The sequence below is a fragment of the Desmodus rotundus genome, chromosome 3 (genome assembly GCF_022682495.2).
Source record: "Desmodus rotundus isolate HL8 chromosome 3, HLdesRot8A.1, whole genome shotgun sequence".
NCBI classification, from domain to species: Eukaryota; Metazoa; Chordata; class Mammalia; order Chiroptera; family Phyllostomidae; genus Desmodus; species Desmodus rotundus.
Window position 1 is genome coordinate 195,570,600 of NC_071389.1, and position 25,272 is coordinate 195,595,871.

Here is a 25,272-nt window from a genome sequence, read left to right on the forward strand (position 1 = left end):
CGGGAAGAGGCCAGGGGCCTCCTGGCTCCCAGAAGCAATTGTCAGGTGCTGCGCAGCCCAGGTGACTGTCACCTCAGCTCAGAGGAGGGGCCAGGCTGGGGAGCCTAGAGGCCACGTGGCCGGCTGAAGCCACCCATCTCACAAAGGAAACCTTGAGGCCTGGGCCTTGGGACTGACCCCGAGTGCCGTTGAGAGTGGCTGCGGGTCCCTTTCGTGGTGTGGACTGGGAGAGCCCGGACCTGTGGGGCTGCACTCTGTCCCCAGCCCCGCGGCCTGTCCCAAGTTGGAGCCTTTCTCGGTGAGATCCGGGTAAGGTCTGGGGGGGTGGGAGTGGGGGTGGGAAGGAACCACAAAGGCAAAGCCCCCAGGGCTCAGGTTGGCACTTCGGGCTTCCAGTGTGGAGGACAGTGCTCCGCAGAGAAAGTGCACATTGCCCCAAAGCCGGCAGGAAGTCCATGTCGACAAATCACCCCAGCAAAGAGGTGCACGGGAAAGTCGGGGAGCGCTCAGACCATAGTGTTAGCCCGAGAGGTGGCGGGACGGCGCCTGCTTCCATCCTGTCTCTCCCACTGTCATTCCCAGATTTTCTAGAACGTGGTAAACTTTTATAGCCAAAAGAGTAAAGTTATGTTTTGAAGGAGAGAGGTAAGAAAAGATGCCCTGAGAACAGCCAGCTCACTGTGTCCGCTCCTGGGGTCGCCACTTGTGCTGGGTCGCACCAGTGGGGGTTGTCTAGGACCCGGCACACCCCCTAGAACAGGTGCATCAGTGGCAAACAGCTTACATGTAGATTTCGAGTCTCTCATTACCGAAAATTTCTTCAGTGAGTGTCCAGGCCTGGGGCTACTGGGACGCGGTTCTGCTTGCATACGGTCCAAACCTCTGACCTCCTTCCTATGGTGACAATCTGGCCTTTGCTCCTCTCTCCCCATGCACCCCACACACCCTGTGTTCCGGTCTCGGGACCCTTGCTGTTGTCTGCACACGGTCCTCTTCTGCCTACTTACACCTTTGATGTGCCAGGCCCTCTACCTGGAGAGCCAGCCCACCCCCCCGCGTGTGCTGCCGTCCGCCCGGGAAGCCATTCCTGCCCCTTCTCCCAGCCAGCGGTGGCTCCAGGGCTGTGGGCATCACCTCCATCCCCACTGCCCGTGGGCGTGCTGCATCGCCTTGCTTACCCTGCCCTGGGTTGACCCTGCCCTGAGGCAGCCCTCCAAGGATGCGGTCCAGCTCTCCCTTGTGGTAAAGGTGTTTGTAATCACAGCTGAGCCCTGATCCTGGGTGGGGACTCCATCTCTGCCTCTCCTATGGCCCCTGACTCTACCTCATTCATTCATTCATTCAGCAGCTACTCACTGAGGGCCTACTGTGTGCCAGCGGCTGAGCTGGGTTCCAGGGGCACAGACAGATCTGCCCACTTCACGGTGTAGCATGTCTGTGTTTCCCCATGGACGTTTCGTGCACATCACCTGCACACGCACACAGCTGAGCATCTTCGTCACATGTGAGTGCATGTCCCTCAGGCTGAGCCCCCGTGCGATCTTGCTAGTACCTCGGGTGTGCCTGGTGAATTCATTCAGCAAGTGTTAATCGAGTGCCCGTGAAGGAGGTGCCCTCCGTCCTTGGGGAATGCCCGTCTCGTGAGGCTGCTGCAGTAGGGACGGTCGGGGGCTGGGCCAGCAGGGGCTGGAGTAGTCAGGAGGGCGTCCTGGAGAGACGAAGTGGAGACAAGGGTGGGGAAGAGCATTCTGTGTGCTCTGCGGTGGGCTGGGGAACCCCCACACCCCGCCCAACTCGCCCTCCTTGCTGCTTGAAAATGCCCCTGAAGGCTGATGGAGCAGCGGCTGTGAGCACCGCGGCGGGAGGCCGGACGGAGAATGCGGTGCCCTGTAGTGGAAGTGTGTTGGCTGGAGAACACAGATGTGGAACCCGGGAGCACTCTGGAGACTCCAGGCTGCAGAACTTCCTGGGGACCAGACATCAGAACACAGTGCTCAGAATATGGAACTTCAAGGGGAACCCTCGACTGGGGGCCTTCTGGAACACAGAACACTGATGTCCACTGAGGTCCGGAGGGAGGGGGCGCTCTTGGGCCTTGGCGAGCCCTCCCTGCAGCCCATGGGTGCTTGACCTTGCAAGTTGTGCCCCTCTCTAAGCCTCGGTCTCCTCATCTGTGAAGTGGGGCTGTGAGGGCGAGCTGCGATGGAGCTCACAGCCCTTGGGAAGGGGCGCTGCTCTTGGCGCCCAGGGCCTCCCTGGAGGTCGGTGGCATTGCCGAGACTGGAGCCCTGGCCACACGACTCCTAGACTGGCCTCATCCTGTGGGGATGGCCTTGTCGCTGCCGTCCTGTTTCTGCTCTCCTCCCGCAGCTGGTGGGGTGTTGGACTACTGGGGCCAGTGGTGGGACGCCAGGTGCAGTAGGTGGGAAGGGCTGAGTAGCTAACTGAGCCAGGAGAGATGGGTGGATCCCTTGATATTAAGGAGCGGGGGGGCCCACCACCTGCAGCCCTGCATGGGGCTCCCTGCCACTTGGTAAGGGCCTCCTGAATGTCCCCAGTGGAGACAGCCAGGTCCCGACCCACGGGAGCTGCTGTCCTCGAAGGCAGAGGCGGACAGAGAGGAGCAGGGGGTGGGAGGAGAAAGGGGCCGTTGTTCCAGCTCTATGGAGGCCCGCCAGGTGCCCAGAGTGTGGAGCCAACCAGCTGTGCACCTGCCCCATCCAGACCGCTCCCAGCAGGAGGTTACCTGTGGCACTCAGATTCCCAGATCCAGGAGCCACAGGCTCTGGGCCAGGGGCAGCCTTGTCACCTCCCAAATCCCTCTGAGGACTAGCTTCTCCTATTATGTCTCAGCAAACAGTCTGGGAGAGGGTCAAGTTCCTGCCTGGGGTCCCAGAACTGGGGTGGCAGAGCCAGAGTTCAAGCTCATTCCTGCACTCAGCAGTGTCTTGTTGAGCACCTACTGTGTGCCAGGCACATGGCCACTAGCTGCTGTGAGGAGGACCCTAACCTACTAGGAGCCGTCGCTTCATTTGCCACCCCTTCCTTCCCATACCCCCTCCCAGCCATCTGCCATCATGTCGCTCAGAGGACTCGGAAGGCTGGAGTCATTTCCTGTCTCCCCTCTCTGCTCCCACCCCCCACTGGAAGGGACCCTGGGAATTCATGGAGGTGAGCCAGCTCATGGTGGGTGTGAGTCCCGGTCGTGCCGCAGGCAACACTAGGACCTGAGGCCACTTTTCCAAGCCCTAGACCAGGCCTGAGAACCCAGCAGCATTTACTGAAAGGTACAGGTGTGGGATTTGGTAGAGGGTCATTTACTCATTTAACAAACGGAGGTTGACACACCTTTGTGTCAGGCTGGGGCTGGGGAAACCCAGGCGACCCGGACAGCACAGCCTCCGTTTGGGGTAAGGGATAGTGGGGGCAGCAGGGCAGGGTCTTTCCAAAGCGGAGGGTCCGGGAGCCCTGGAAGGAGCGCAGGTCAGCGGACCCCGCCTGAGACAGGCGTGGGGACGGGGGTGTGAGGCTGCGCACCCACTTGGAGCCTCCTGGAGGATTTGGACTTTACCCCGAGGTCAGCGGTTCCGAGGTGGGAGGGCCAGGCAGCGTCAGATGTGGCTTGTTTTGGCTCGTGGGGACCAGCCTGGGAGCCCATCAGGGCGGCTGCTGCTGTTGTCCAGGTGATCGCTGACGGTGGTGCGGCTAGCAGGGGACTTGGAGCAGAGGGGCTGGGTGACAGGTGTGCAGGGTCGGCGAGAGGGGGAATTCCGGGCGTGGGCGGCTGGGCTTCACTGAAGCCCAGAAGGAGGAACGCTGGGGATTCCCGCAGTCACCCGGTCGTCTCTGGGCGTCAGGCCCAGACCCCAGGTCATCAGCTCAGGTTGCTGGAGCCACCATTTAAGCCAGTTCTTTGTGCCTCCTTTTGCAGCGGAGGGTCCCAGGCAGGATGGAAACTGACCGGGCTCAGGCCCCGGCCCTCCCTGTGGCTTGGCCCCACATCCCCCCGTCCCCCAGGTCTGCTCCTGTCTCTCTGACCCTGCTGGCACCCAGGCCTCTCAGGACACAGGGGTCTCCACCACCTTCCACCCTGTACCCATGGGGAGGTGCCCACAGGAGTGCCTCTCCACTCCTACTGCCCAGGTATGTGGGGGCCAATTTTGCCTCCACACTGCAAGGGGGTTCCCACCACCCCCACGCCCCCAGGTGCCGGGCCTGGAACAAAGCCTCTCCAGCTTAGCTTGACTCCGGGGCCTGTGCTAGGGAAAGCCCCGTGAGGACAGAGGAGGGGTGGGGGTGCCTTCTGGGTTGGAGAGGGAGCCGAGGCTCCGCACTGAAGTGGCCCTTTGTATATTGTCCCCGGAGGACAGGCCAGCCTGGTGGGAGGGGCTGGCACTGCCGGGGCTGCCTGGGGAGGATGGGGCTGAGAGGGTGGGACTTTCTCTGGGTCTCTGGAGCAGGGGAGGGCCCCCTGCTTGGGGTGGGCACGCACTGGCCAGGACTGCTGCCCCATGCACCCCCAAACCAAGCAGTACTTGTCACTCAGGATCTGTCACCGGCTCTCCTAAGAGTCCTGCTGTCATTCAGCAGCTGTTCACAGAGCGCTGTGTCCGGGCCAGGCTTTGTCAGGGGGCGGGAGCAGCAGTGACCAGTAACCAAGGCCCACAGTGACCCTGCTCTCCTGGTAGTTGACATTCCGAGTGAGCAGGGTGTGCGTGGGGGAGGCAGACCACTAACGCATAAACAAGGAGACAGCTTCCACAGCGAGGAGTGCTGTGGAGCAGATGACCCGGGGAGGGGACAGCCACTTTAGCAGGCCAGTCAGGAAGGGAGGAGGTAGCTGGCATGTGGAGATCTGAAGGAAGGGCATTCTAGGTGGCGGGAACAGCCAGTGTGAGGACCCTGAGGCGGGTGAACCTGTGGGAGGGCAGAGAGGCAGGGACTGGGTGGGGCCGAGTGGGCAAGGGAGGCGAGGTCAGCACAGAGGCAGGGACCAGCCTGACAGGGTCTACGGGCACAGAAGTTTGGATTTCATTCTGAGTGTGTGGGAGTTGCGGGGAGGGAGGGTGCTGGGGGGCTGTTGTGCAGGGGGGACATGGCCTGAGAGGAACTCTGCAGTGATAGAATTTGCGGGGTCTGGTGCCAGATGAAAATGCAGGGCCTCTTGTTCAACAATTAAGAATTTCAAGTCAGAATTTTTAAAAACGGGGAAGCAGGAGGAAGGCCGGTGAGGAGGAGGATTGGGGTTACGTCCTGGGAGCATTTTGGAGGGAGGTGTCCACAGGCCCTGCAGCCAGCGCCCCAGCCAGGCACATGGTGGGATGCTGTGGACAGAGGCACCCAAACCTCAGCGCAGGGGCCCAGAGGACTGGTCTAGGTTATGGCTTTTTGGATATTACCCCTTTTAACCCTCATGGAGTGAGGGGCTGGTCCCACGTTGAGCCCCAGGGATATTAAGTGACCTGATCACACAGGGGGTCGAGGAGAGGCAGAGGCAGGGTTTGAATCCAGCTACTCCATCCCCAACCTCCCCTGCCTCCTGAGAGATTGGGCGTGGGGGCGTCTTGCACAGCAGGGCCCAGGAATGAGTTCTTCCTGGGTGCAGGGCCTCTGGGTCCCGTAGGGTTTGTGTGATGAGCCTTCCTGGGTCTTGGCTTGGTCAACACCTGTCTGAAGTCTGGTTCCTCTCTAGGAGTCAGAAAAGGCTGTGTTCTTCTTTCTCTAATCAGAAGCTCTGTTAATGATTACTCACTTGCTCAGTTAATTATTGCAGGCTTGGCCGCTCCTCCTACCGCCTTGACTGCACCCTGGCTGGACCCTGGTCTCTCTCTTCCTTCTTCCTCCTTCCTCCCTCCTCCCTGCACTCCCTGCCTGCCCCTGCCCTCCATCCATTCCTCCCAGCCAGGCTCTCCCTGCAGGGATGGCCAGGCCCCTGTGCCCCCGGGGAGTCCTCTTGACTGTGCTTCTCACTTGGGCCTTCAGCACCTCACCCTGGTGGGCGTTGTCCCCTCTGGCAGATGGAGACGCTGAGGCACAGAGAGCGGTGGGGCTTGCCCAAAGCTCGTCCTTCACCCCGTTCTCTGGATGTTCGCATCCCTGGTGTCCGATGTGTGGCCGGCGCAGGGGCTGGACTCGGCACTCCCTGAGTTCAGGGCAGGCAGGTGGGCCAGTGGGAAGCTTCTCCAGGCCGGAGGGGACCCCGGATTATGGGACAGCGTGTTTAAAGGCCCTCAATGCACCTCCCTCGCACGCACGCTGGCAGCATGAACGGTCGTAGCCCCGCCGCCCAGCCCTCTTCTGAGACAGTCATGTCGTCACCGTCCCAGCAGCAGCCTAGAGAGGATGACTCTGAACAGAGGGTCCGCATGCCCTGCTAACGGTGCACTGGGGCATCGAGCCTTCACGGGCAGCGCAGGAGCTGTTTGGGGGTCTCCTCTGGGACCCCAGTTTCTTACCCGTGGTCAGCTGCACACAGCCCCGTGTGTGGCCTCTCACTGAGACTCCTCCCCCAATGGCGCCCACCCCACGGGGCCCCACACAGGACAGCAGCTTGTGTCCTCGGAGGGCGGTCATGAGTCGGACCCAGGTCCCCTGGCCCCCCCCATCTGTGGGCTTTACTTCAAGCTCTTGCGTGTGTACCTCACTCCTCTGCTTCCCACCTGTGTCCTACTGAAAATGCCCAGTAGCCCCCTGAGAGGGAGGGCACAGTTCAGGTGACCTTCTGCCTGGAGGGAACCGGGAAGAGAGGCTCTGAGGGGAGGTGGGCGTGCAGTTCACTGGGCACTGGTGGGCTCTCACCTGTACACGGAAACCTGGAGGGCAACCAACCACCAGCCCCGGCCTTGGGGAGTGGCTCCAGTGGGGTGGGGCGCCTCTCCCTGCTGTTTGGTTACCCTTTCTTTTTCTAATCCTAACCCAAGGGTATGTTTACTGATCTTAATTTGAGGGGGAGAGAGAGAAACATCGACAGGTTTCTTCCCATGCACACTCTGACTGGGGACCAAACCCTCAACCGTTTGGTACAGGACGATTCTCCAGCCAACTGAGCCATCCAGTCAGGGTACTTGGTTATCCTTTTGTACAGAGGAGAAGACTGAAGCCCAGAGAGGTTAGGCGACTCACCTGGGAAGAGGTGGGGCCAGGAAAGGGCAGGGCTGGCACCAGGCCCGGGCAAGTCAGTTCCTCACACAGCCACCTCCTTGCAGCCTGCATTGGGCCTGGGGCGCAGGGGACAGCCCTCGGGGAGAAACAGCTGCCATGCAGCTGTGGAGGCCAGGTGCAGGGTTGCGGAGCATGTGGCAGCAGCCGGGATGGGACACCTCCTCACCTGTGGCCTGTGACCCTCCTGAGGCAGACACCTGGTCAGGTGAGGGGAGGGGAGGTGGGCCTGGAGGGGCCCGAGGAGGAGCCAGCAGGCCTGAGGCAGGGTGGAGTGGTGGGGAGCGGGAAGACCTAGGGTCAGGACCGACACGCCCTGCCACTTACAGGGTGAGCCAGGAGCGAGCCAGGCTGGTCACTTGTACTCTGTCGTAGTGATGGCGGCTGCCACGAGGGTGACACTAGAGAAGGGAGCTGAAGCCCTTGCAGGGGTGTCCGACCTGTGGCCTGAGGGCTACACGCAGCTCAGGATGGCTGTGACTGTGGCCCAACACAAAATCATAAGTTTACTTAAAACATTACGAGATTTTTTTGTGTGATTATGTGTCTCAATGTATTTAACACGTGGCTCAAGACAACTCTTCTTCCAGTGTGGCCCAGAGACGCCAAAAGGTCGGACACCCCTGTCTTGGAGCATGCTGCAGAGGGTGGCTCAAGGATAGGCCTGGGACAGCCAGGCCCCGCGGACTGGAGGCCAGGGTCAAATGGGAGGCCAACAGAAACCTCCAGGGTGGTGGGTGCAGCCAGTGTGGGCCCCCGCAGGAGGCTGTGGACAGGGGTCTGCAATGCAGAGCCGGAGCCCTGTCCCCTCTGGGGCTTCAGGCCCCCAGAGCCTCCCAAAGGCCAGGCATCATCTTAGATTTCTCGACTTTCTAGAGCATCCGCCCCCTTCAAACTCCTGGAGACCCAACACAGGCCCCTGTCCTGGGAGATTCGCTCTCAGTGGAGTCCGTGGGGGGATGGGGCTGTGAGTCACTGCAGCACAGCCTCATGGAGTGCGGCGTGGGTGGAGAGGAGGGCCTGGGGCCTGGGGTGGGGGGTGTTGCTCAGGTGCAGCTTTTTAGGCCTCCTGCAAAAGGGAGGCCCACTGGCACCTGCTGGGGACCTGGGCAGAGGTGAGAGGCCAGACTGAAAGCAGCCTAGACCTTGTGCTGAAATCCTGACTGAGGACCCCAGTGGTGGCTTGTGGGTGTGAGCTGAGTCTCAGGCAGGTCCCTCGGCCCCCTATGCCCACCTCACCACGTGGTCCCGGTGAGGATAAATAGAATGAGGCGAGCCCACACAGCGTTGGGCACCTGAGAGCATTCAGGAGGTGCCGGCTGCCAAGAAGAAGGTGATGACGATGGAGGCACCATCTCCTGGGAGGAATGTTCCAGGCCCACTGCTCCGCAGCCCTGCTCAGCTGGAGGGTTTACCTGCGTTGGGACTGCAGACCCAAGGGGGTGGCCACCAAGCAGCCCGAGGTGAGGGGAGTATCCTTGCCACCCCACGTGCTCCTTGCCAGACTCAGGACCCCCCACTGTGCTGCATGCGCTGGGGGTTCCCAACACACAGGCCTCTGTGGCCCCCGCCCGGTGTCTGGGCTGCTGTCCCCCCTCTTCAATGGTTCCTGCTGGACCTGGGGCCTGCGCTGAAACATCCTCTCGGAGCCCCTCCCTGACACCTGGCTTCCTCTGTGGGCCTGTTTTCTCATTCGCCCTCTGTCCCTCCACTGGGCTGAGCTCCGTGAGGAGCTCATCTGCTCACCTTGCTCCCTGCTGCTCCTGAGCTCCAAGCCCAGAGGTGATCTGCTCTCTGCAGCCACCGCAGAGCCCTATCAGTTCCACGCTCTAGCCCTCCTCCTGCGGATCTGGGATGTTAGGTAGTCCCCCCAGGGGTGTGTCCCTTCTCCCGCCCCCTCCCTCCATCATCCAGGATCTGAGGCACCTCAGCGACAGCTCACCACTGTCCTGCACCCTTCTGTGTGTCCCAGGCTGGATGCCCCCAGCACCACAGCTGTGCCCCACAGTGTCCTCCCTGCCCCTCCCATTGACTGTCTCTCCCCATGTGCTGCCCCACCACTCCTGCTGGCCTGGAGCAGTGGACCCGGCCCCCTGGCTCCCTTCTCTCCAGTGCGGTCTAAACCAATTCTGTCCAATTTGGTGGCCACTAGCTGCGTGTGGCTGTTGAAATTGACATTGTTGACATGATAAGTTCCCCCGTTGCCCCGCCCCCAGTCAGTTTCCAGTGCTTAGTAGCCACGTATGGTTAGTGGCTGGTGCTTGGGCCAGCACAGGCCTCGATGTTTCCACCATCAAAGAGCGCGTCTTGGGACGGTTGGGAAACCAACAGATTGGTCATCCTCAGGCACAGGTTGACACCGCTGCTGTGCTCACAGCCTTCAGTGGCCTGAGGCCGGGGCCACCCTGCCCCGGCCCCTCTGAGTGGCGCTGTGTGGGTCTCCAGCCCTGGAGAGCAGTGGCTCTGTGCCGGTGGTCAGAGGAGCGCGCTCCAAGTCGCTTCACCCTCTCAGCCTCAGTTTCCTCATCTGTAGAATGCAGATAATAATAATCCCTACCTCCGAGGGTGACTGTGAAGGTCAAGTACATGTAAAGCCCGGCCAACGGCTGGCACATATGTCAGCATGCGATAAGGGGTGCCCAGGGCATTGACATGAATGAGGAAAGGGGCCAGATCGAGGGGGGAAGGGTCAGAACAGCTGTGGGCCGCCTCGGGCTTCTGGGCACAGCCGCCCCGTTGGCTGGTACCCGAGGATGACTAGCCTGTTTACCTACAGTGCTGCGCATGGGCATTCTGGGGTGGTAGACATGTTCTGTATACCCACTGGCCTCTGGGGACCAGAAGCTGATGTCTCAGGCAGGCCAATGACCGGTGAGGAAAGGGGAGGGGGCCCCAGGGAGCAGGGGCAGGCAGGTTCCTGCCTTGGGAATCAACTTTTCCAGGCATGTGCTTGCCCTCTGTGGCAGTACGCAGGAGTTGGGATGGAGTAGAGGGGTTTGGAGGAAGGAGAGGGACAGGAGCACAGGGGCTGTTTGTGGAGTGGGGGGCGAGGTGGGCTTCACCATGGAAAGGGATTCTGGATATGGGCATTGGACTGAGCATTCAGCCAGCCCCACCCTGGAGCTGAGCCAGCAGAGGAAGTGGGGCCAGGACCCTTGTGCCAGGCAAGTTGGGTATTCGGGTGGCATGGGTGCCCAGTGTTCCTCCAACACTGCCTCGCTGGTCCAAAAACTGGTTCCCAGTGTAGCGCTTCCTCTCTACGCTGGGGCTTGGTTTCCTTATCTGTGGCTGTGACAGCTGCTGCCTTGTGGTGAACAGTGTTTGCCAGGACTCTGGCCACCTGGAACAGATGGCATCCTTGGCCAGGGCTGGCCCCACGAGCCAACTCTCACTCTGCAGAGTGGCAGGGGAGCAGAATTCCTGGGCACTGGGGTCCTGGCACACCAGACAGTCCCTCGGCCAGGGCGTTCGTGGTTAGCCTAGGGCAAGGGTGGGACCCAAAGTCTGCAGTCCCATGGGCCCCCAGTCTATCTGTCAGCAAGCACAGGGTGCCTGGGGGAAGCAGTGTCTGTTTCCATCTATTCCCTTCCCACTGGTGCTGCGTGGCTAAGCAAGTACCCTACCTCCCCAAGCCTCTGTTTCCTCAACAAGACGGAGACACGTACGTTCACATTCCTCCAGTGCTGGCCCCCTGAATCGGGCCCCAACTCCTCTCCAGCCCTCGCAGCCGCAGTGCCTGGCATACAGCAAGGTCTCAGGGCATATTCACCAGTAGCCTGGATAATGTAGAGTGACCCTCAGTGTGGCTTGACCTTTGGAGTCCTGCCTGCTGGATATGAACTGAAGGAATGAATAAAACGTTGAGATATGAAGAAATAAACACAGTGTCAGTTTTGTGCATCTTGCCAGAACCCCGGAATGTGTCCTGTTCTTCACCACCTCCTCTGCCCATCTTCCACGTAGGATCATGGAGCCTCATGCTGGAAGGACCCGCACTGAGTCCCAGGGACGGAGGAAATATAGAAGTCATGGCTGCTGTCTTCTGATCCCTTGGCCACTGACTGGCTTGCTTAACCCCCAGAAAGGACCTGGAAGCAATAGCAGAAGCTCCAAAGAGGCTGATTCAGGCCAACAGAAGAATTTCTAGTAGCTCAAGGGCTTGGAATGGGCAGCTCTAAGAATTGGACAAGAGGAAGCCAGGTGGGCACTTGGCAGGAACACCTCCCTGGGGTGAAGGTTTGGGCAGTATTCTTACTTCAGGTGCCCTTCAGACCCCGAAGAGGATTCTGAACACTTGCTGGGGCTCCAGATTCCCCAGGTTCTGGCCCCAGGTTAGAAAAGCCCAGTGAGTCACTGAGAAATACCCCGGAAGGTGGTACGCAGCCCTGCACCTGGCCCAGCCCTTGCACAAAGCTGGCCAGGAACCAGGCCTGGCAGGTTCAGTTGGACCATCTGCGTTGGCTCATCTGAAAGGAAACCCAAATGCAAGGAAAGAAACAGGCACTTTCAGAGCATCGACCAAGTGCCAGGCCCTGTGCAGGCAGGTGCTTGGACACCTCGGCTCATTGAGATCTCCCACAGGACTGCAAGGGAGAGGATGACGTCGTCCTTCATCTGAGGACGGGCTCAGAGAGGTTAAGTAGATTGCTTAAGGACACACAGCTAGTAAGTTCTAGTGCTGGGATTCAAACCAGATCCTCCTGACTTCCAGTAAAACTGGCAGCCAATATTTACTGCGCACCTACTGTATGCTTAGGCCGGGTTACTAGTCCTTGGCATGGATCAGCTAATTTGGTTCTCACAGTAACCCTATGAAACAGGGAGTGTTCTATCCCCCTTTTATTTAGAGGGGGGACTGAGGCACAGAGAGGTAGAGTAGCTTTCCAAGGTGAGGCGCAGTGTTCAGATCTTTGCAGTTGGCTGCAAAGATGCACCTCCTGCTTTCCTCATGGAGATGGGCAGGGCCCTCGGGTCGGTGCGGCAGGGTGGGGAGGAAGGTGAGCACAGGGAGGACTTCAGCTGAAAAATCAAGATGGCCTTCAAGCAGATGAAGTCTTGGAGAGGTGGGGAGGGTCCATTTGAAGGTGCTCCCAGTTTGGGGGGTTTCCTGCCCAGGAGTGGAGGCTGAGGATTGATGGGCTGACCTCCAAGATTCACCTCATTGACAGAGTGCCTTGAGCCCCTTCTAAGGGTTGGCCCCTTTCGCTGCTGGACACACGACCACAGCCGGCCCCTCTCCCAGTTGGAAGAGTTGAGCAACCCTAGCTGCCCCAGAGTGGAGGACGCCAGGAATCAGGGCTGTGAGGCAGGCGAGGAAGAAGTAGCCCTCAGAACGCGAGCTCTGAACACGGAGGAGGCTGGCAGGGGCCAGCATGAGGCCGCCTGAGGGCACCCCCCAGGGCTGAGCTAGGACCCTGGTCAGCGCAGGCGAGCTCAGGACCACGGAGAGCTCCGCGGGCGCTCGGTCACCCCAGTGACAGCTGTCGGGGTTGTCCGCACCTGGGAAGCTGCTGCCTGCCTGGCCAGCCCCAAAGGCACAGACAGCAGCCTCCAGGGAGCACCCCTCTTCTCTCTGGCCAGCAGCCCCCCTGGACTCAGCCTGAGCCCCGGCCCTGAGTTCATGGCTGCGTCATGGGATTGGGGCTCAGCTGCTTCCCTCTCACTCCATCAGCTTTCCAGGCAGAGCCTAAGGGGGGAAGTGGGAAGGGGGGGTGGGTAGGAAGGAAACCTGCCCAGCTGAGACCTCCCGGCTGTGAGGAGGCGGCCCTGGGCAGGCTGATCCTGTGGCCATCCTGGGCCAGGGTCAGCCTCAGCCTCCCTCGTCCATGATTATCTGGCTACCAGGAAGCACCTGGCCCACCTGCCACCTCCTTCATGCACTCAGAGGGGAGACCCAGCCCCTGGGGCTGGGTGTGACTCACGGAATATGTGAGGGTCCGGTAGGGAAGCTCCCAGAGACCCTCAGTACTTCCCGCCTTTCCCAGCCCCAGTCAGGCTCCAGCTCTGCCCAGGCTCCACTTGCTAAGGCCTTCACCCTGCTCTCGGTGCGGCTCTGAGACAGGACAGCACTGACCGGGGTCCAGGCCCTGCCAGGGCTCAGCTCCGAGCCTTTGCCCTTGCTCCTTCCCCAGCCCAGGCTCTCTCTACTCTGCCAGGCCGGGGAGTAGCAGTGCAGTAAGAAGAGCTCAAGCTCATTGAGCGCTTGGTGTGTGCTAAGCATACAGTGCACCTTCCGAGGATTGTTACTGAATACGTGCAGGCAAGAAAAGGGAGGCTCAGAAAGGTTAGTAGCCTGCCCAAGGCTACCCAGGAAGCGGCAGAGCCAGGGCTGGAACCGGGCAGTTGGTGTGCATGGAAGTGCGGGTGCACTGAGGCGGCCCAGGGCAATGTAGGGCGCTCTTGTTGAGTACCCGCCGTGTCCAGGTTCTGCCCTGTGAGCTCGTGGTCCCACCGCCAGAGAGACAGACGTTGAGAGATGAGGCCACCACATCAGGAAAGGGACAGACTGTGGACTGGCCTCCCTGATCCAGTGTCTCGTTGAAGGTGGGCAGGGCAGGCCTGGTCACATTCCATTTCGCAGAGGGGGGTGTTGGACTCCGAGAGGACTCAGCAGAGGCTGGCCAGTGCTCCCTGCAGGCAGCTGGGAAGGTGGGGATGGGGGAGAGAGCTCCCCTGCTCTGCCCTGGGGGCCACAGTCTCCTCATCTGTGAAATGGGGGTAACGACAGTCCCTGCTTTGTGTTGGAAGGGTTCAGGGAGGTCGTGCATGTCATGTGCTCAGGACAGCAGCTGGGCTGTGTCAGTGACTGTCAGCTCTGTGGTCACACCTGAAGGCTTCTCCGAGAAGCCAGACAGTGGACGCGGAAATGCCCCCTGGCTGTAGCCCGCACCCAGGCCACCCGCACTGGGGAGGCACACGGCTGTAAGGGGGGATGTAGCTGCTGGCTCGGGAACAGAACTTATGTTCAAGTCTTGACTAGGCCACCCACTCCATGTCCCTGGGGAAAGCCTCATCAGCTTTCCAAGTCTCACTTTCTCCGTCTGTAAAGACAAAGGACCTCCTGGGGTGGCTGAGACTTAAAGTGAGACTCCAGCTCCCAAATGCTTATTTATTTATTCCACTTCCTACTTATAAGCCTCTAGGTCAAAAGATATATTTGAAGCACTTATCAAAATCCATGAAGATAAGATAAAAAGGAATCAGGCCAAGAAGAGTAAGAGTTGAAAAAATACAGGCAGCCGTGAGTGAAGGTGTCCCAGAAAATGTAGTTGGTGAGGCACTGACTCTGGGCTGACCCCTGTGCCCTTTAGAGCTTCCTAGCAGCGCAAGTGATGACAGAAACACGCTGAGGTCCATGATTCTCGTCAGCAAGCTGGGCTGGGGCCCAGTGAGTCAGAGGGAGGTCCCAGGCATAGCAGAGGGTCCTCCCTAGGGCAGAGTGGGCCAGGTGTAACCAGATCCTGAGAGCCAGCCTGGCCAGGGGGGTGGGGTCATTGTGACCTCGGTGGGGTCCAGGGGCCCCCCTTTGCATAAAGCAGGGTGTTCACTTCCACCCTGAGTTTCTTACCTGCTAAGGCCTTTGTTGGCTGCTGCCAGGGGATTCAGTCCTGGCCCGGCCCTGCCCCTCCACAGCCCACAGTCCGACCAGGGCAGAGGCCAGGAAGGGCGGAGTGCCTTACAGAGGCAGGTTCCAAGTAGGGGAAAACAGCATGCAAGAAGGATTGGGGCTCCCTTGGCAGGCCCTGAAATCCTCAGGCGGGTCACTTGAGGCTTCCGCAGTGCTGACCTCTCCACAGTTGCCTTACACCCGGTCCCTGCCATGGCAACCATCCTCCCCACCTGCCTTTATTGGGCCTCACCCATTGCCCCTCCACTCACCCTGCTGGCCTGCTCTGCCTGGTCTCACTTTGCAGAGCAGGGCTGAAATCCACTGTGAAGCCTAGAAGACCCCCTTGAATGTGCTGCCGTGGGGCAGCCCCTCCCTCCTGCCATCCGAAACACTATTGGAGACCAGCCCCACCTCTGTCTTGGGACAGCTGACATTCAGCAGAGGTTAGGCTCCCACCCCCAATTGTCCTGCCCGCCTGAAGGCAGCTGGTCTAGCCACTTGTGGGGCAGGTTCCAGGAAGGTCAAGCATTTAAGCTGCAGGAGGTGCCGCCCCAGCCAGGGGACTGGCAGCTCCATTGTTTTGGACTGGCTTGCTCAGGACTACTCAGCAAGGTGAGGCCAGGGAGGGTGCGTAATACAGGAGTCAAACCACCCAGGTTCATACCTCAGCTTTGTAACTTTGAACAGGTCCCTGAAGTCCTTGGGTTTCTTCCTTTATAAAAAGGAAAGCACCCTGGCTGGTGTGGCTCAGTGGACTGAGCGCAGGGCCTGCGTACCAAAAGGTCACTGGTTTGATTCCCTGTCAGGGCACATGCCTGAGTTGCAGGTGAGGTCCCTAGTAGGGGGCATGCGAGAGACAACCACACATTGATGTTTCTCTCCCTCTCTTCTCTCTCTCTGAAAATAAATAAATAAAATCTTTTTTAAAAAAGGAAGAGTCAGAGGAAATGGTCTTTAGACAGTTCTAGATCAAACATTTGTGGTTCTGTGCCCTCTGACCATGGAACTTTTCAGAGAAAACTAAGGGCTGAGAACTCTGTATCCGTCTCACAGAGGCAGCAACTGGGGTTCAGAATGGCGAGGAGCCTTGCACAGTGTCACAGCAGCTTAAAGCCAAGTGTGCAGTGCCCCGCTGTCCTCAGTGTCTGGAGGTGAAAGGGAGAGTATGGCAAGAGGACACCCATGCGACCCAGAGAAACAACCAGGGAGAAGCTACCGAAAAGGACACTTTAGGGAAAAGAATGTTCTAGGTGGAAGGACAGCGTCCCACTCACAGGATCTGCGGAGGGGGAATGCAGGCACCCCATGCCAAAGGCCAGGTTTCTGTCTCAACCCCTCCTGTGACTTGGAGGGTCCCTGCAAGCAAGTCACTGGTCCCACTCCCCCAAAAGAGTGTAACCTCCAGCCTGCCTGCCCACTCCCTGGGCTCAAGGACAGCCCGAGTGGCTGCTCCCGTCGTGCATGTGACACAGTATTGAACACCCAGATACAGTGTGGAGCTCAGTCAACGGCGAAGTGCCCGTCTCAGTTTCCTAGTTGTGACAAAGGTATCGTGCTGGTGTGAGATCTTAACCCCACGGGAGGCTGCATGAGTGTGAGAGAACTCTCTGTACTATCTTTACAACTTTTCTGATAAACTCCAAATAATCTAAAGTGGAAAGCCTATTTAAATTGTAACATGTATGGTCTCCATAGCCATCACGAATTGACAACTTGGGCTGTGTAAAGAGAGAATGGTTATGTTCATGAGTCACTCATGAGATTCATTCAAATGACCATGGAAGATTTCGTAGAATTTAAACGGGAATGGCAGGTTTATTTCTACTGATCTGAAAATCTATTATTCATTTAGAAAAAATTTGATTGGACTTGGTGTCCAATGTGATAGTTATGAAAACTATTAAACCAAGAACAGAAAAACCACACCTAAAATCAGCGATACACCTCTTAATGGGTCCAATTGTTCATGCCGGGGACCAACAGAGTATATATAAGGCATGGGGTAATGAGGGGAACTTTTACTTAATTTTATTCTTTAAATATTAGAATTAAATGTCACCCCTTGAGACCTGTGAATTTTTTCAGTGAAAAGGTATTCGAAAGGCTTGTCAATGTTCTCCCCACACAAAAGAAGAAGGTAGATAGGTAGAAAGAAAGAACAAATAAACAAAAAAGAACATTACCCTGGGCATTGCAGGGAAGGGCCCCCATGCCTGCAGTCTGCTCTCCCCCTCCTTCCCGGCCTGTAAGGCATACACCCCCCCCCCGCCCCCCAGGGGGCAGATTCTGCAGGGCAGGGTTGAGTTTTTCCCAGGATGCAGTTTGTACCTGGAGCAGTGCGGCTGGTAGGGGGGTGCGGTGAGCCAGGCAGAGGAGCCTGCTGCAGAGGCTGGATGTGCAGTGAGCTGGTGGTCTCCGAAGGCTGGGTTGGTGAGCAAGGGGCGGGGGTCCTTGAACCAGGAGGGGAGTTTTCTGGATACACAGGCTTTCAGGGGCACTGGGCACAACAAGCTGGACGAGCAGGTTTGATGCCTGGGCGGCAGGAGGCGGCTTCATACAGGGGCTCTGGCAACTGGCCGGGACATTCACAAACATGGTGGTGGCAAGGGCCTCCTCAGGTCTGGCTCCCCTCACCCAGGAACGCAGACCCCTGACCCCTCTGCTCTCTCCCTCTTTCCTGTAGGATGAAGATGAGACGCTACAAGCTCTTTCTCATGTTCTGTATGGCCGGCCTGTGCCTCATCTCCTTCCTGCACTTCTTTAAGACCCTGTCCTATGTCACCTTCCCCAGAGAACTAGCCTCCCTCAGCCCTAACCTCGTGTCCAGCTTCTTCTGGAACAATGCCCCCGTCACGCCCCAGGCCAGCCCAGAGCCGGGGAGCCCCGACCTGCTGCGTACCCCGCTGTATTCCCATTCGCCCCTGCTCCAGCCACTGTCACCAAGCAAGGCCACCGAGGAACTCCACAGGATGGACTTTGTGCTGCCTGAGGACACCACGGAGTATTTCGTCCGCACCAAAGCCGGGGGTGTCTGCTTCAAACCAGGTACGAAGATGCTGGAGAAGCCCCCATCGGGGCGGCCAGAGGAGAAGGCCGAGGGGGGCGATGGCTCATCTGCCCGGGGCCCCGTCAGGCACTTGCTGAGCGCCCAGGAGCGCACCGGGAGTCGCGGCGCGCGGCGCAAGTGGGTGGAGTGCGTGTGCCTCCCGGGCTGGCACGGGCCCAGCTGCGGTGTGCCCACCGTGGTGCAGTACTCCAACCTGCCCACCAAGGAGCGCCTGGTGCCCAGGGAGGTGCCGCGGCGGGTCATCAACGCCATCAACATCAACCACGAGTTCGACCTGCTGGACGTGCGCTTCCATGAGCTGGGCGACGTGGTGGACGCCTTTGTGGTGTGCGAGTCCAACTTCACGGCCTACGGGGAGCCACGGCCGCTCAAGTTCCGGGAGATGCTGACCAACGGCACGTTCGAGTACATCCGGCACAAGGTGCTCTACGTCTTCCTGGACCACTTCCCGCCGGGCGGCCGGCAGGACGGCTGGATCGCCGACGACTACCTGCGCACCTTCCTGACGCAGGACGGCGTGGCGCGGCTGCGCAACCTGCGGCCCGATGACGTCTTCATCATCGACGACGCCGACGAGATCCCCGCGCGCGACGGCGTGCTCTTCCTCAAGCTCTACGACGGCTGGACCGAGCCGTTCGCCTTCCACATGCGCAAGTCGCTCTACGGCTTCTTCTGGAAGCAGCCGGGCACCCTGGAGGTGGTGTCGGGCTGCACGGTGGACATGCTGCAGTCGGTGTACGGGCTGGACGGCATCCGCCTGCGCCGCCGCCAGTACTACACCATGCCCAACTTCCGGCAGTACGAGAACCGCACGGGCCACATCCTGGTGCAGTGGTCGCTGGGCAGCCCCCTGCACTTCGCGGGCTGGCACTGCTCCTGGTGCTTCACGCCCGAAGGCATCTACTTCAAGCTCGTGTCGGCCCAGAACGGTGACTTCCCCCGGTGGGGAGACTACGAGGACAAGCGGGACCTCAATTACATTCGGAGCTTGATCCGCACGGGGGGCTGGTTTGATGGCACGCAGCAGGAGTACCCGCCCGCCGACCCCAGTGAACACATGTATGCCCCCAAGTACCTGCTCCAGAACTACAACCAGTTCCGCTACCTGCTGGACAACCCCTACCAGGAGCCCAAGAGCACGGCGGAAGGTGGGCTGCGGAACAGGGGTTCTGATGGACGGCCGCCCGCCAGGGCCAAATTGGAAGTGGTGGAAGGCTAAGGTGGCGCGATCTTACAGGGCCAGTGGCAGGGCAGGGGGTGGCGACTGCCCCTTCTGTCATCTCCCTCCCCTTGGAGGGGTTCTTGAGAGGACCAGGAGTGGATGGGTGGGAGAATTTTCCCTGTTCAAGCCCTTGTGAATCAGGGGGCCAGGCCTGCGAGCTCAAAAAGTATCATTCCTTGTCAGGAGAGGGAGCCCAACCCTTCCGCCCTCCAAGAGGGCTGTGGCCGGGAGGTGCCGGTGGAGAGTGCATGAATGTTACTGGGTGGCAGGGGAGGGTGGGGAAGGGCACGGGAGGAACTCCCGCCGTGCTCGTGTGGCAGCCCGCTAGGGAGAAGCCTGCCATTTGGCTTCTTAGGGCTTTAGTCCTGCAGTGGGAAGAGTGAGTGCCAGGAGGTTCCCAGGCTCTGTAAATAATTGCATTTGGGCCTGAGAGGAAGAGGGGACACCCAGAAAGGAGAGGGTAAACAAAGAGCCACCCAGCTGGGAAGTAGCACAGTGCCCTCAGAAGTACTGGGCCAGAAGGAGCCCAGAACGCCACCTGCCCGCCCCACAGGGACATCACTGTGGTGGGTGCCAGCTGTGTTCCCCAGACCCTCCAGAGCTGGCATAGGGGTGGGGCCTGGGGAGTCTGGGCCTAGCTTTGATGTTCCTTTTTACTTTCTACATCGCTGTCTTGTGGGCCACCCGCTAGTCCTTGCAAGGCTGGGAATTCAGTTCTCAGGGTGGCACAGGACATCAGCCAGCCTAGTAGGTCAGCCCCGGGGGCGCCCCACCACCCCCTCTCCCTGGAGCCCACAGCCCCGGCTCTCCACCGTCCCAGGTGGAGTTGCCCTGTGCCCCTCTGTGGTGCTGGCCAGGGCCCCCGAAGGGGCCATGAGGGACATTAGGCCAGTTGTGTTATCTCATTCCTCTTACTATGCCTCAGGGGGCAGGGGATGGACTCATGGAAGTAGATTCTAAGCTGCTGTAATTAAGAGACCCCGAAATACAGTGAGTGGTTGAAGCAAGACAGAAGCTTGTTTCGGATTTAACTGTCTAGAGGGAAGTGGTCTGGATCAAGGAGGGCAGCTCCGCTTTCCTCATGCCCACCTTCCAGTTCTGGATAGGGTGCTCGCCCCAGTTCCCACCGCACATGCGCACCCAGGCCTGGGGCCAGCAGAGGAAGGCAAGGGAAACACAGAGCCTTTCCTGTTAGTGGCGTGAGCCAGAGATGGCAAGTCACTTCCGACAGCATCTTGCTGGCCACAGGTAGCTGCGAGGGACGCTGTGCTGCATGTGCTCACTGTCAGCTTAGTTCTTACGTTACAGGAAGGCGGAGAAGGTGGGTCCAGGGGCGAGGGGAGAGAGGGTGGACATGACTGTTGCAGTCATAAGCTCGTCCTACCGTGCTCGGAGCTCCGGGAACAACCTGCCCCTCACTGCCAGCCCGGGGCTGAGCGCACTGAGAGCCCGCGGTTACGGGAAGGGTGAGCCACCCTCTCTCTGAGGCCCCAGTAGACGCTCACCTGATGCGCCAGGATGCAGAGGCTGCCTGTGGAATGGTTCACGTTTGTGTGTGTGTGTATTTATGGGCATGGGTGCATGCTTGTGTGTACTTGTATGTGTCCGTGTCGCTGTGTCCCTATAGATAATACTTGTGTGTGGATGGCCCCACCTCCCCGGGATCTGGAGCCCGTGACCACACCTCCTGCAGCTCCCCACTGAGGCAGAAAGCCCTCGGGGAGCCTGGAAAGCAAGGCTAAAGGGGATGCAGGGTCCGTCAGTCTCTCTGTCTTTCAGTCCAAGGGATGAGAATCCTCCTGTCCTGAAGGCCGCACAGCTGAGTGCCCACAACCTCTGGGCCCCACCCACATCCTTCCACCCCGTGCCCACTGGACTCCAGCAGGGACTTTCTCTGGGTGTTCCTTGATGGGCCAGACGAGGAGCGTGTCCCTTTTGCCACAGCTCTGTCTGGGGAAGTTCCTGGGTGGGTGTGGTCTGGGAGCTGGCTGAGAAACAGTCTCTGGGGCAGGAATGAAGAAGGCTGAGGGGGCTTTATTGCCCCCACTCTCCCTCCTGTCTATAAGGACCATGAGGGAACCCTCCTTTGGAGTTACAGCAGCCTCCCTCTCCATCCCTCTTGGGGCTGAGAAGTGGCTCAAGAGGTCAGCTAGCACCCCTGCTCACCCCTGGACAGGCAGCCTCTGGGCTCTGGAATCATGCCTGAGCCCCAGCCCAGACACCTCCCTGCTTGCCAGCTTTCTCACCCCACCCCCCTCCTGCTACTGTGGGGCGCCTCCAGTTCACCAGCTCAGGCAAGGGAAGAAGAAGGGTGGAGCTCAGACTTGCCAAGCCCTGCCTTTCCTCGCAGCCCCAGGAGGGCATGGTCATGGCTGCTGTCGAGCAGAGGCCTAGCCATTGGGTGGTGATGACAGCTGTCGGGGGTGGGGGGCCAAGGCACGGGGTTGAAGAATTTCACTAGAATCACATCATACACTGGGAATTTGGGGGGCCAGGGGAGCCCTGGGCCGCTCACCCAGTACGAAGGGACAGCAAACTGTGAATGTGAGTGCTGGCGCACCGCTGGCCCTGCCCACACACCCAGATTTCTTTTCCCTGGGACACCTGCCCTGTGACCTGTAGGCGGCCCAGCCCACCCACAGGCCATGCCGCGTCCTGGGGCCAGGCGTGGGAGAGCTTTGGGGCGCAAAGGTGACAGTTGGGGTTGGGAGACCAGACTTGCCCCAAAAGATAGCAGGGCCCCGGGAAATGTATAATTTAAGGACACCATTATTTTTTTTGGAAGGGAAAATTGATATGTACATTCTGAAATCATTTTCTCTGTAAATGGTTGGATTTCATTTCACCCTTAAAGGGATGCTTAAGGTAATATTAATAATAAAAACAGCTATGGAGTATGCAGTGTGTGGGTGTGCATGTGGCTGGTTTCGGGGTGCTCTGGGGCAGGGAGGGCTGCAAGTGGGTGGCTCTGGTCTTGCTGAAGCCCCTCTTGCTATGGAGTGCTGGGTCTGGGGTGAGAGCCTTCCCAGGACCCCAGGGCTGGTGAGGAGGGATGCAGTTACCTCCACCAGCACCAGGGGGCATCCTTCCCTCCCATTGGTGGAAATGGGCTGAAGAAGGGAAAGCACCGGATAGGGGCCCCCAGAAGGAAGGAGAAGTGGGCCTGGGACTGGCAACACCCATCCTCCCCAGGCAGGGGGATCTCTGGGAATCCTGATGAAGACTTTGGTGCCTGTACCGAGAGGGCAGCAGTTCTTCTACAGTTGGCTTCTCGAGAAATGGAGATCAGCGTGCCCACCTCAGCTGTTTCCTCCCCGTGCCTGTGGGGTCCTAGGGTCATACAGCCACCTGATGGCAGAGTAGGGCCGGACCTGGACTTACAGCACCGGTCTTGCTGTCAACCCTCTGGGGCAGGTGAGGATGTCAGCCTCCGGGGTTAGTCCTCTCTCCCCCGTGAAACTGACCCCGGACTTGGGCCATGATGGTGCCTGGTGCTGTGGAATGCCGGGGGCTTCCTGGAGGCTTCCTCCTAGACTCGTGGATACTGGCATTGTCCCCAAGAAGAGGGCCCTCTGGGTGTTTTCTAAGGAGTCTCAGAGATGGTGGGCGGGGACACACTTTGAACTCTGCCTTGGTGCTCTGTCGGGTGGCTGTGTAGCCTCCACGTTGGATGGGGACACCGAGGCCGGAGACTGGAAGGAGTGGCTGCAGTGTGGGTGGCCAGAGCAGGGGCTAGTGTCTTCTGAGCGCTCCGCAGGTGCCAAGCGCTTCACAGGCGGTGGATGATGGAAGAAGCCACAACAGTCACCCACGGGGGCATCGGAGGGTCAGCTCTTCTCTCTTGGGATTTAATGGTATTGGGGGTGGGGAGGGGGGTTCCTCCCACTTTCCAGCCTGGGAGATTGGAGGTGGGGAGGCTGGGATTTAGGGAGATTAAGGGTAGAATCTGCTCAAAGGCACACAGCTCGCAGGCAGCAGGGTCTCCACCGCCCTTCTCACGGTGCTGCACTGCCTCCTAGTGGCGGGGGCGAGGCATGTCAGCTACAGGCGGCTCAGGCTTCCCTGCTCTTTCCTTTTTCTCCTCACTGGACACCATATTGCATGCCGCAAAAATGGAAAAACAAATATAAAAATTAGAATCATGGAAAAGTGTAATGAGAAAAGAAAACCAAGCCTGGGCAACACCACCGAATGATGAAGGCAACGCTAGGTCAACGTCAAGGTGTGGAAGGCATGCAGAGAGGGGCATGTCCTCTTCTTCACTTTTGCCGGTGAGGAAATGCAGCTTCCAGAACTTGCACGGGAGGTGGCGGAGCTTTGGGATGAACACTTACGGTGGCACCTCTAGAGCATCCGTCTTGTCTAGTGGGCGTGTCTTCCTCACTTTTACGTCCACAGCACTCTGCCTAGGGCCGGGCAGTGCCCACTAAATCCTGCCAAATTGTACTGACGTGGTGCACACGTAATAACTCACCCTTCCTTGGGCGATCCACCCCCAGGCCTCTAACTTGTGCTGTTAGTGGTAGTTGTGGATGTTGACATCAACCCCACCAGCATGTCCCCAAACCGTTGGATCCCAAGGACCCCTGTGCCCTGGTAGGCCAGGGTAGCTACCTTCCTCAGTCGGGGTTCACTCCTCCCCTCTGGCTCATGGAGGACAGAGGCCCACGTGTACGAATGGCTTTCCCTCTGAGGAGCTGTGTTTGGAGAGGGCTCCTCCCATTCCCCAGCCTGCACCTGGCCTGTGGGTAGCTCGACACCCAGGGAAGGAAAGGCTGGTTGCCAGCAACTGAGCAGGAGGGCACTGGTAGGTCAAGTTCTAAGACTCAGAGGACAGAGAACATGTGCACACATCACAGCTCGTCATCTGAACTCCAGTTAGGGTCTTTCACAGCTCTGCTCATCCCCCGGAACACACCCTCACCTGGAAATGCAGAAGTTGTCTCTTGCTTTTCCTTCTCCCTCTTCCAGTCTCCCCCAACCAACCCGTTCTCCACACAGGGCTGCCCCAGTCCATCGAGGCCTGTGTGCAAATAGGGAAGGGCACCCATTCCTCAAGCCATTTCACTTCCATCCATTGAAAAATTGCCGTAATGGGCCCTGGCCACGTAGCTCAGTGGGTTAGAGCATCGTCCCGATACACCAAGGTTGCAGGTCCAATCCCCAGTCAGGGCACAAACGAAAATCAACCAATGTATGCATAAATAAGTGGAACAACAAATTGATCTCTCTACCCCCTCTCTAAAAATCAATAAATAAAAATTTTAAAAGTCAATTCACTGCCTCTGCCAGAGAAACATCAGAGGAAATAAACAACCCCACAGGGCCGGCCACGGGAAAGTGCCCTTGGATGTGGAGCCCTTGCTCAGTGCGCGACACGAACAGCCACCCCCAGTAGCCCTGCCTCCACCCCAGACCTCCCCCCCCCCACCACCTCTGGCTCCCCGTCACCTGCAGCGCTAAGTCGCCCTGCTGCCCTGTCATGCTGGCTACCTTGTGCCATCTCCTTGGGCTGGAGTAGACACCTGACTCAAAGGCAGCCAATCCGCCTACAGGCTGGGCAGCGCTGCCCGTGACGTGGTCTGGTTTGAAGAGGTGAGCCGGGCCGATCGGAGGGCGGGGGTCGCGAGGGGGTGAATGGAGCAGGCACAGAGAGAAGCAGCCATGGGAGACCAACAACCATCCCAATAACTGGGCCTGGTGGACCCCAGGACAACCCTGAGCACCTCAGTGGCGCTCTGGCCTGTGAGCTCAAAGTAGCCCTCTGACAAGTTGTGACCTGGGGGTGGGGTCTTGCTGACCCAGGAGTCAGCAAATTCAAAGCAGTCACAAAATTCTGAAGACCTGAAGATGGGGTTCTCAAATACACACAGCATTTGATAAAAGTGGTTTTTCATGGCATCGGGAGAAAAAAGGATTAGTTCATAAATATCTGACAGCTATTTAGAAGAAAGACTAATTACAATCCCTCCCTAAGTCCTTACAGCAAAAAGTGAATCCCAGGTGAATTTACCAAAGATATAAAAAGTTTAAGAAGTACAATTTTAAACAAGATTTTATTTATGTTTTAAGGATTTTATTTATTTATTTTTAGAGAGAGGAAAGGAGAGAGAGAGTGGTTGCCTCTCAAGCACCTGCAACCCAGGCATGTGCCCTGACTGGGAATCAAACCAGTGAACTTTTGGTTTGCAGGCCAGTGCTCAATCCACTGAGCCA

The 25,272-nt window shown here is 58.7% G+C and overlaps 1 protein-coding gene across 8 annotated transcripts in view; it reads left to right on the top strand.

Annotated features, from left to right (window-relative positions):
• The window catches only part of MGAT3 (beta-1,4-mannosyl-glycoprotein 4-beta-N-acetylglucosaminyltransferase), a 28,180-nt gene extending 6,229 nt beyond the window's left edge, over positions 1-21,951 (top strand). The window contains exons 1-3 of one of the 8 annotated variants that reach the window (XM_045187035.2): positions 3,635-3,742; positions 11,122-11,358; positions 17,451-21,951. In XM_045187035.2, the coding sequence (XP_045042970.1) occupies positions 17,452-19,053 (1,602 nt within the window). In that variant the 5' untranslated portion in view covers positions 3,635-3,742; positions 11,122-11,358; position 17,451 and the 3' untranslated portion in view covers positions 19,054-21,951. Of the gene's footprint in view, positions 1-3,573; positions 3,743-5,097; positions 7,367-7,392; positions 8,622-11,121; positions 11,359-17,450 lie in introns of those variants that run through there. The other 7 variants (XM_045187033.2, XM_045187036.3, XM_045187030.2 and 4 more) reach the window with 7 other exon arrangements.
• The last annotated feature ends 3,321 nt before the right edge of the window (positions 21,952-25,272 follow it).